Here is a 12,020-nt window from a genome sequence, read left to right as displayed (position 1 = left end):
GCTCTCTGAGGAGGACTCGCTAAGAGGAGGCGTTAAGCACTCATTTTCAATGGTGGCCAAAACATATTTTTTAAATAATAATAATAATCACCTGGGTTTATCTTTCCCATTAATTTCAATACGTTGGGTCAACTTCTGCCACCAAATGTGGGGGAAACAATGTGGTACACACACAACTCTGTCCCACACAGGACATGCCATTGTCAGGACTAAAAGAGGAGGCAGAACTAAGTGAATGGGCTATACTGTACTGTTGTCAAGTGAAGAACATTGAGTGCCTCATTGTGAAAGGGGAGGTTTTGTGTGTTTGCGCTCCAAGGCTAACTTTCATACAACAGACTATACAATAGTCTCTTGGGCAAGGACAGTGTTTGATCTCGCTCCTCGGGAACCTTGAACCTATCGTCCTAAAAGAGAGTCCTAGAGGGATCGTAGTTAAACACCGAAATACTGAACCAGAGACTATTGGTGCTCTTGCTCTTTACAGATCACAATGATCATCACCTTTATCATAATCATCAGCACATGATCTATCACCTTTGGACTACATAGTAGGATTGCCAGCGAGTTAGAATTAGGCTATCGCAGACTCTGCGATATTCTTGTGACCTTTGGCTGACCTCTCCCACTCCCTCCCTGTTTCCTGAGTGCAAGTGTACATCCGACGAGAAGTCACGGCTGTTTGAGCACAACCTCCAGTTCCCGACATTGTTCAAAGCCCAGTCCAAACCGTCGCAGCAGGCTGCCTTCGTCATTTCAATCCCTCTTTCGCCAGGTATCATTAACAGTAACAGTCTTCCTCGTCTCCCTCTATGCAGGTAGGCAGCTCACGTCCACCTCTCCCTGACGACCGCCCGAGAGCTTTGTAGCGATTTAAAGAGTGGAGAGTGCACGTGAGAGTGGAGGCTTGTACAGAGCAGGAGGTGGGTATAACTCGATAACTCTACTTCTATAAGAGCTCGCTGGGGGTCAAGCCGAGCGAGGGTGGGAAAAACAGAAATGTGTTTTCCGACCGGAGCTGTGTTTGAAAAGGACGCTGAACCCACAGAGAGAGAGGGGGAGGGACGAATGAGAGAGGAGGCAGGGTGGGAATCCTGTGGTATGTGTATCATGATAAACCTGATCCGCTTCAACACAGCGAGTGGGTGGGTTAGCACTAGATCAGGTGAAGGAGAAAGGGGGAGAGTCGTTCACACCAGCTCTGGATACAGACCACTGAGTTATGTGAGGAGGCACATACAACGCTACAAACACAGACTGCATACATACATTGATGGTCAAGGAGTCAATCTCACAAAGCAGACAGTATTCAAGTGACCCAATTCTCCTTGGCGTCTTCGAAAGACTGGGGAAAAGAAAACATTCAAACAGCGGGGAGGAACTCTTTTTATTCCAGACCAAGCGAAACACCAAAACCCATGAATTCCCATTGTCAGCTTTCTCCGAATGGGAATGCCATGGTGTCTTGCGAGAGAGAAGGAGAGAGCTGGCCTTGCACTTAAATGAAACCCCTAGAGTTACAGGGAACTAAACAGCCGGACTTGTTTACTCTGCAGAAATAAAGTAAGCCTTTCGTCCAGGGATTTAGCCAGCCGATACGGGGACTGCACAGGGAAAAGGGCAAGGTGACACAAAAGCAGCCAGGAGATGAAGCCTTCATCTGCGTTTGAAGCCCTCGGACTGTCGGGCAATAAGCTACAGGAGGAAAATGCTAGCGTCAATGATAGCTAGCTAAGCTACACGTGTCTGCAATGCTCACCAAAATAGGGAAAAGGGTGACCCAAAAGTGGCATGAGAAGAAGCCTTCATCTATCTCTGCATTTGAAGCTGTCAGACTTTAAAGCAGACGGCTGAAGGGAAGAAATGTTAGCTTCAAAGCTAATAAGCTAGCTAGCTACGCGTGTGTATGCAACGTTTGCCAAAACCCACACAATTTTTTCCCCCCACTCCTTTCTAGAGCTTTGTAGATATGCCAAAACAGGGCCTTGCTCCCGTTGCTGTGTTTGAACATATAACTACAGAGCGTGCTCTCCTGTAATATGTGGGGAGTATGTCATATTGAGTTGATAATGTCGACCGGGTACGAAGCCAATGTTCATCCGTCTTAATGGTAGTGATATGGAAAATAAAAAGATAATGTGTCCCATTCGCTTATGAACATCCTGTGACGATGTTTCAGCAACAGCTGAGATGCTCTCTCTCTCTCTCTCTCTCCATATAAATGCAAATAGAAGTGATTCAGTTAAGTTTATCTTTGAACAAAATGTGTCCCATTCACTTCTGAATATTACATTTAATGTATTCAGCAACAGTTGAGATGCACTCAACCCCCCCACTCTCACTTTCTCCTTCTCCTCCAGAGAAATTACACAAACACATACGGGGGCAGCGATTTGGTTAAAGTTTCTCTTTGTACCTGACGCTAGGAGCCCTGGTGTTCCACTGATAGAAAAAAAATAAGTAAAACACTTTGATATGCATGAATGCTCACCACCGTCCTTCGTGTGAACCATTTGAGAAGACCGACAAAGCAACCGGAGCAGCGGTGCATGTTTGGAACATAAACAGGTAGACTCAGTCGCCCCGTAAAGCTTTGAGTTTCATTAAATACCCCGTAATCCGGAAGGGGGGGACATATTTGCTGGTAATATGTAGGCTAAGTAGAAGCATTCGGATCAAAGGGCAAGTTGAAATCTGCTCTGTGGGAGCTAAATAGGGTCGTTTTTAGAACTTCCAAGAACAATGCGTCGAAAGAACGTGACTCATATCGGATACGTTAGGAAGAAAGAACGTGACTCATATCGGATACGTGAGGAAGAAAGAACGTGACTCATATCGGATACGTGAGGAAGAAAGAACGATACGTGAGGAAGAAAGACTCATCGGATCGTGAGGAAGAAAGAACGTGACTCATATCGGATTAGGAAGAAAGAACGTGACTCATATCGGATACGTGAGGAAGAAAGAACGTGACTCATCGGATGAGGAAGAAAGAACGTGACTCATATCGATTGAGGAAGAAAGAACGTGACTCATATCGGATACGTTAGGAAGAAAGAACGTGACTCATCGGATATCGGATACGTGACTCATATCGGATACGTGAGGAAGAAAGAACGTGACTCATATCGGATACGTGAGGAAGAAAGAACGTGACTCATATCGGATACCTGAGGAAGAAAGAACGTGACTCATATCGGATATACGACTCATATTGAGGAAGAAAGAACGTGACTCATATCGGAAGAAAGAACGTGACTCATATCGGATACGGTGAGGAAGGAAGAAAAGAACGTGACTCATATCGGATACGTTAGGAAGAAAGAACGTGACTCTCATATGAGGAAGAAAGAACGTGACTCATACGGTTACGTGAGGAAGGAAGAAAGAACGTAGGAAGAAAGAACGTGACTCATATCGGATACGTGAGGAAGAAAGAACGTGACTCATATCGGATACGTGAGGAAGAAAGAACGTGACTCATATCGGATACGTGAGGAAGAAAGAACGTGACTCATATCGGATACGTTAGGAAGAAAGAACGTGACTCATATCGGATACGTGAGGAAGAAAGAACGTGACTCATATCGGATACGTGAGGAAGAAAGAACGTGACTCATATCGGATACGTGAGGAAGAAAGAACGTGACTCATATCGGATACGTGAGGAAGAAAGAACGTGACTCATATCGGATACGTGAGGAAGAAAGAACGTGACTCATATCGGATACGTGAGGAAGAAAGAACGTGACTCATATCGGATTCGTTAGGAAGAAAGAACGTGACTCATATCGTTAGGAAGAAAGGATTCGTTAGGAAGAAAGAACGTGACTCATATCGGATTCGTTAGGAAGAAAGAACGTGACTCATATGAGGAAGAAAGAACGGATACGTGAGGAAGAAAGAACGTGACTCATATCGGATACGTTAGGAAGAAAGAACGTGACTCATCGGATCGGATCATATCGTTAGGAAGAAAGAACGTGACTCATATCGGATACGTGAGGAAGAAAGAACGTGACTCATATCGGATACGTTAGGAAGAAAGAACGTGACTCATATCGGATACGTTAGGAAGAAGAACGTGAAGAATGTGACTCATATCGGATACGTGAGGAAGAAAGAACGTGACTCATATCGGATACGTTAGGAAGAAAGAACGGATATCGGTTAGGAAGAAAGAACGTGACTCATCGGATCGGATATCGATTAGGAAGAAAGAACGTGACTCATATCGGATACGTTAGGAAGAAAGAACGTGACTCATATCGGATTCGTTAGGAAGAAAGAACGTGACTCATATCGGATTCGTTAGGAAGAAAGAACGTGACTCATATCGGATTCGTTAGGAAGAAAGAACGTGACTCATATCGGATTCGTTAGGAAGAAAGAACGTGACTCATATCGGATACGTTAGGAAGAAAGAACGTGACTCATATCGGATTCGTTAGGAAGAAAGAACGTGACTCATATCGGATACGTTAGGAAGAAAGAACGTGACTCATATCGGATCGTGACTCATATCGGATACGTTAGGAAGAAAGAACGTGACTCATATCGGATACGTTAGGAAGAAAGAACGTGACTCATATCGGATACGTTAGGAAGAAAGAACGTGACTCATATCGGATACGTTAGGAAGAAAGAACGTGACTCATATCGGATACGTGAGGAAGAAAGAACGTGACTCATATCGGATACGTTAGGAAGAAAGAACGTGACTCATATCGGATACGTTAGGAAGAAAGAACGTGACTCATATCGGATACGTGAGGAAGAAAGAACGTGACTCATATCGGATACGTGAGGAAGAAAGAACGTGACTCATATCGGATACGTGAGGAAGAAAGAACGTGGAGTTTCAATCCAGACTCTTTGAATGGGAGGCAAAAACACCCAACTACAATACACTACGGTGGAAGCGACTAAGGGGCCGATCTTGAGCAGCTAACCGGAAAATAGACAAACCGACACGTCAAATTCACTTTCTCAGACACGCACGCCTTTGGGTTTTCAACAGCGGAGACGTGCTTTCCATCTCAAGAGGTCAAAAGAAAATCATTGGATGTCAGCCCAAATCAATGGCCGGGGTCAAACATTGATCAGAGGGCACCAATGGAGCTCTTAAGGGAACACAGTATACATTACATTTACATTTACATTTAAGTCATTTAGCAGACGCTCTTATCCAGAGCGACTTACAAATTGGTGCATTCACCTTATGACATCCAGTGGAACAGCCACTTTACAATAGTGCATCTAAATCTTTTAGAAAGGGGGGTGAGAAGGATTACTTATCCTATCCTAGGTATTCCTTAAAGAGGTGGGGTTTCAGGTGTCTCCGGAATGTGGTGATTGACTCCGCTGTCCTGGCGTCGTGAGGGAGTTTGTTCCACCATTGGGGGCCAGAGCAGCGAACAGTTTTGACTGGGCTGAGCGGGAACTGTACTTCCTCAGTGGTAGGGAGGCGAGCAGGCCAGAGGTGGATGAACGCAGTGCCCTTGTTTGGGTGTAGGGCCTGATCAGAGCCTGGAGGTACTGAGGTGCCGTTCCCCTCACAGCTCCGTAGGCAAGCACCATGGTCTTGTAGCGGATGCGAGCTTCAACTGGAAGCCAGTGGAGAGAGCGGAGGAGCGGGGTGACGTGAGTGAACTTGGGAAGGTTGAACACCAGACGGGCTGCGGCGTTCTGGATGAGTTGTAGGGTTTAATGGCACACGCAGGGAGCCCAGCCAACAGCGAGTTGCAGTAATCCAGACGGGAGATGACAAGTGCCTGGATTAGGACCTGTGCCGCTTCCTGTGTGAGGCAGGGTCGTACTCTGCGGATGTTGTAGAGCATGAACCTACAGGAACGGGCCACCGCCTTGATGTTAGTTGAGAACGACAGGGTGTTGTCCAGGATCACGCCAAGGTTCTTAGCGCTCTGTGAGGAGGACACAATGGAGTTGTCAACCGTGATGGCGAGATCATGGAACGGGCAGTCCTTCCCCGGGAGGAAGAGCAGCTCCGTCTTGCCGAGGTTCAGCTTGAGAATCAGACAATCCTGTTAAAACGTTGGGTGAATTTAAACCTCTTCGGCTGATCAGATCTTATGTGATTAATCACCGGTGTGCATCCATGTCTAGGCTGGTCTGCCCTATATACTAACTACAAATAGGAGAAACTCAAATCGAGGCCAACTCCTAAAATCCAACAACGGCTATTATCTCGACAGCATGAGTCTGGCGAACTCATCTCTACTAGTCTATACTGTAAATCACTTCAAGAATGCCTGCTCCACTTCAAAAATGCCTGCTCCGTTGCAATAAATACACTTTGCCCACTGTGTTCAGGATGTCTTATCTGTCTAAGTGGAATCTTACAGTCAACCCACACACACACACACACCCACACTCACACAAACCTTCCACCTCCCACACAACTGCCACCTTCATGATCAAACCTATGCCTAAATGATCTAAATGCAGCCAAATGCGCCTCAGAAAGAAAAAAAAAACGGGGGGGGGGGAGCGTTCTCTTTCTTTCTCCCCTTTCTTTTCTGTCTCTCCTTGGAGAGTTGCCATCAGTCGGGAAAGCTAGAGAAAGCATGCTATATGACGAACCCTTATTTGGTCAAGAACATTTACATTGGCCCCTGCTATTACAAAAATAACCACAGTTTGTTGATGGGAGGACCGCCTTTGGATTATGGGACCACACAAGTCAATGGGGGAAATTGGAGAGACGACTGCTCTACCGCCCATTCCTCATGTCAGTTTAAATGAGTACTTGCAAATAAAGCAACAAGAGACGAGTACGCAAAACTCAGAGGAAGGATTTAAATGGAGTTTGTTAATTAGCAGCTACTGAAAGACATACAAGGTTGCACAATGCAATCAAAGTAAACAAGCTTGTTTGTAATAACAATGCTGTGTTAATTATTAGAAGGGGACATACAAATCTAATTTTGCTGATTGACTAGCAGACTTTTCATATTGAGCAGCTGCTATGGTAACTACTGTAAATCCATAACTGGGCATGGGGACTGCAGATAACGCATTTGACTGAATTGTAATGAAAGCCAACTGAACAAAGTCAAGCTCTATGATATTATACTAATAAATCACATTCATTCATTCATATATATATATATATATATATATATATATATATATATATATATAATAACATGGTATCTGTCCAACTGAATATAAAGTGTGAAAAAATCCTCAAAACCCCACCAAAAAATAACGCACAGTCCTCTGAAGAAAGAAAAACTACAACATCCACATTCAAAAACTTCAGCTTTCATTTCAAAAGCTTCAGTTTGCAACGTGTACTCGTTTTCCTACTATTTCCGCTCATGTTGAAGTCAAATCACTGTCTGCACCAGTGGGCTTTACCCCCTCAAGAATAACGATGAAATATTCAACGTTCGTCCATTTTTAGAACACCATATGTGAACACACTGTGCTCTGTGGTTAGTGGGGAAAATCCCTGTAGACAGCACTCCTATCGACCATGCTAAAACCACGTGGGCATACTCGAAATACCGAAGGCTTCTTATAAAACAAAAACAAAAATATTGATATCACCTAGATAACCTACAACTGGCCCTGTGTACCCTCAAAGTCTCAAAGGGCAATTGAACATCTATTCTTTCGACATTTATTCTTTATGGAGAAGCGATATTCACGACCTTGTGAGAGGAGTTGGATTCTTTCAAGTGGTTCATTTGGACATGACATTACATACACTCGACTCTCAGTTGGTATGTAGCCTATTGCATACAATCTGTTAGGCAATGGTTAATTGATTGCTGGCCACACATTATACGTGGGAGGATAAATCCAAGGCGCTGTACATGCTTCGTGTTTCATATTACAGAACACACTTCGCAAATGTGAAGCAAAAGACAAGGCCATTTCCAATACATTTCATTGTACCACAAATGGATAACACTAATAACACGCATGAACTTAACTGGCTGTTTTCTGTCTGACTTTACTATTCTGTCAATGCACTTCATTTAAAGCATAGTAGCACTACACATGTTTGCCTGCGAGAATTCAATTCCACCTTGGGAATCAATACATTTAAATTCAAAGTGGCGGCCTTTGCCTTCGTCTTACCCATCTTGGAGTTGATGGCGAAAAATCCCTGCGGGTTGCCACTGGTGATCTTGTAGGAGAGCTTGTCGCCGGCCCGGGCGTCCGGGTCCACCGCCTCGATCTGGATGATGGACACGTCCTTGGGCGAGTTCTCCGCAACCGACGGGTAGTATACGGGCTCAGAGGTCTGCGGCGCATTGTCGTTGACGTCCTGGACCTCCACGTAGACCTCCACGAAGGCCGAGAGGGGCACCACGCCGCCGTCCGTGGCGTACACAGTCAGCCAGTAGTGCGGGGTGGTCTCGTGGTCCAGGAGTTCCTGGGTTCTGATGACCCCTGGGAGAAAGAAAGAGAGAATCATTAGTTCTTAGGGCTCTTTTATTATGAATAAATATCTTTTTATATGGAAAACCAAAAGGGATAGCCTCCTTTTTTTCAATTTTCACCTAAAGACATACCCAAATCGAACTGCCTGTAGCTTAGGCCCTGAAGCAAGGATATGCATATTCTTGGTACCATTTGAAAATAAACACTTTGAAGTTTGTGGAAATGTGAATTGAATGTAGGAGAATCTAACACAATAGATCTGGTAGAATAAAATACAAAGAGAAAACCAACCAGTGTTTATTTACCACCATCTTTGAAATGCAAGGGAAAGGTCACTGTTATAGCTGTCACTCTGGTTATAATTCCGATAGGGTCCACAAGATGGTAGCGGTATATGTGCAAAATTTCAAATGGATAACTTGAAGAATGACTGACCTACAATAATTTTAGTGTGAAGTCGCCAGAGTCATTTGGGCAAATCGTGAAGGAAACATTCACATTTCATTTTTCTGCAAGAATATCGTCAAATCTGTATACTTGGACTTTGATTCAGCTTTCCAAGTATTAGTAGCCATATTATAGGTTCAACATTTGCAAAACAACCAGTTTTCATAACTTCATAACTCTGAATATCCTTATAATTTTTGTCCAAAATGAAAAGGCATGCTGTCGTACAAGGTTAGTACCTACATTTGACAACATATACATGGTTTCCGGATACTCCCGTAAAGCCCAGCTCATTGGCTATCTAGCTAGCTTTGATTGACCCCGATTGGTGCTTATTTGAGAAAGATACAGCCGTTCAAGTGATGGCCGCCCGAGTCGTCGGTGTGCCATGAAGGCGTAGCTCTCTGACCAAATATGGTGTCCTATAGGATAAACTACACCACTAATGAAACAGTGAAGTCTTGTTACCTTCTAGGACCTCTGAGGAATAGATACTAATGTGATTTGACTTGTTCAAACAACATTTAGGGTGAGATTTTCACAGATTCCTTTCTTTTCAAATTGAACGAGTGGAAATACAAAATCGATTGCGTGCTATATGGACCTTTTTAGGGTATGAAAAATAATTTAATTTAACAAAACGACACTTCATGTTATCTCTGGGACCCTTTGGATGATAAATCAGAGCAAGATTTCAAAATGTAAGTACACATTTACAGTTATTTTAACAAGAACTTAAGTTTTCAGCCGATATAAGGCACTTACAGTGGGGCAAAAAAGTATTTAGTCAGCCACCAATTGTGCAAGTTCTCCCACTTAAAAAGATGAGAGGCCTGTAATTTTCATCATAGGTACACTTCAACTATGACAGACAAAATGAGAAAAGAAAATCCAGAAAAATCACATTGTCGGATTTTTTATGAATTTATTTGCAAATTATGGTGTAAAATAAGTATTTGGTCACCTACAAACAAGCAAGATTTGTATCACACAGACCTGTAACTTCTTCTTTAAGAGGCTCATCTGTCCTCCACCCATTACCTATATTAATGGAACCTGTTTGAACTTGTTATCAATATAAAAGACACCTGTCCACAACCTCAAACAGTCACACTCCAAACTCCACTATGGCCAAGACCAAAGAGCTGTCAAAGGACACCAGAAACAAAATTATAGACATGCACCAGGCTGGGAAGACTGAATCTGCAATAGGTAAGCAGCTTGGTTTGAAGAAATCAACTGTGGGAGCAATTATTAGGAAATGGAAGACATACAAGACCACTGATAATCTCCCTCGATCTGGGGCTCCACGCAAGATCTCACCCCGTGGGGTCAAAATGATCACAAGAACGGTGAGCAAAAATACCAGAACCACACGGGGGGACCTAGTGAATGACCTGCAGAGAGCTGGGACCAAAGTAACAAAGCCTACAATCAGTAACACACTACGTAGCACTGACTCAAATCCTGCAGTGCCCCCAGTACATGTCCAGGCCTGTGTGAAGTTTGCTAGAGAGCTTTTGGATGAAGAAGATTGGGAGAATGTCATATGGTCAGATGAAACCAAAATATAACTTTTTGGTAAAAACTCAACTCGTCATGTTTGGGGGACAAAGAATGCTGAGTTGCATCCAAAGAACACCATACCTACTGTGAAGCATGGGGGTGGAAACATCATGCTTTGGGGCTGTTTTTCTGCAAAGGGACCAGAACGACTGATCCATCGAAAGGAAAGAATGAATGGGGCCATGTATCGTGAGGGAACACCTCCTTCCATCAGCAATGGCATTGAATATGAAACGTGGCTGGGTCTTTCAGCATGACAATGATCCCAAAAACACTGCCCGGGTAACGAAGGAGTGGCTTCGTAAGAAGCATTTCAAGGTCCTGGAGTGGCCTAGCCAGTCTCCAGATCAACCCCATAGAAAATCTTTCGAGGGAGTTGAAAGTCCGTGTTGCCCAGCAACATCCCCAAAACATCACTGCTCTAGAGGAGATCTGCATGGAGGAATGGGCCAAAATACCAGCAACAGTGTGTGAAAACCTTGTGAAGACTTACCGAAAACCTTTGACCTCTGTCATTGCCAAGAAAGGGTATATAACAAAGTATTGAGATAAACTTTTGTTATTGACCAAATACTTACTTTCCACCATAATTTGCAAATAAATTCATTAACAATCCATTAACAATCCTACAATGTGATTTTCTGGATTTTTTTCTCTCATTTTGTCTGTCATAGTTGAAGTGTACCTATGATGAAAATTACAAGCCTCTCTCATCTTTTTAAGTGGGAGAACTTGCACAATTGGTGGCTGACTAAATACTTTTTTGCCCCACCGTATATGTACCGACCTGTTGTTTCTCTAAAATAACGCTCTGCATGATTTACAACTGTCCCATTGACGGAACCTTAACAAGATTTATGAAAGAGAAATTCATATCATTTTTCTATATGGAAAACCATTTCACTCCCAGCTTTTTAGATGGAAATTGTCTTAGTCCATACATATAAAAACAATAAGGCCAGCACTCAAAATGTAGCTCAATGAGCATTCAGCATTCTGCTATGGGGATCAAACACAAACGCTTAGGAAAAATTTATTTTTCAGTATGTAGATAGCACTTGAAAGAGAACAAAGAAAAAAAGAGAAAGGAAAGATGGCACTGAATGAGTTTCTCTTTCTCCCTATTTTAATCATAGGTAGGTGTCGGTGCACAGCAGTGTGGGGAATATGGTAGGGTAGAAGGTTGGTATTGACATCAGCCCCTACTGTCTGTTTCTACATGACAGGCCTGGTGTTTTACAGCAGGCCATATGCCATGAGGGGCCGATAGCTTTCAGCTGAGCAAACAGAGGAGCTTTCAAAAGCCCTGTTAGGACTAACATTTTACAACAATACCCCCCCACCCCCGATGACTGAAAGGAGATCAGTGGTGGAACCATCAAAACAGCAAACTAGAAAGCAGGCTAGTCAGCAATCCTTCTCTGGATGGGTGCACAATTGTTTCCCTCGAGGATTACCCAACGTTTATGATGTGGTTTCTCATGCACATTTTATTTGGGGCTTTAAAAATATATCTGATCATGAGGCAGGCTTGTGTTGTGTCATGTCAGGGCTAAAGCAATAGGAAATGACTCAGTTGTTAAGCAGAC

At 43.5% G+C, this 12,020-nt stretch overlaps 1 protein-coding gene across 8 annotated transcripts in view; it reads right to left on the bottom strand.

Moving 5' to 3' along the window:
* LOC118362955 (protocadherin Fat 1-like) overlaps nt 1-12,020 on the bottom strand; it is a 112,192-nt gene that overhangs the window by 77,316 nt on the left and 22,856 nt on the right. For all 8 annotated transcript variants that reach the window (XR_008086311.1, XM_035743707.2, XM_052486617.1 and 5 more), the window contains exon 3: nt 8,113-8,427. Coding sequence is in view for 7 of the 8 variants with exons in the window: in XM_035743707.2 (XP_035599600.2) it covers nt 8,113-8,427 (315 nt within the window). In the remaining variant the exon portion in view is untranslated. The remainder of the gene's footprint in view (nt 1-8,112; nt 8,428-12,020) is intronic.

This window comes from Oncorhynchus keta, chromosome 29 (assembly GCF_023373465.1).
Source record: "Oncorhynchus keta strain PuntledgeMale-10-30-2019 chromosome 29, Oket_V2, whole genome shotgun sequence".
In the NCBI taxonomy this organism is placed as follows: Eukaryota; Metazoa; Chordata; class Actinopteri; order Salmoniformes; family Salmonidae; genus Oncorhynchus; species Oncorhynchus keta.
The sequence above is the reverse complement of the archived record's forward strand: the minus strand, read 5'-3'. Positions and strand labels throughout refer to the sequence as shown.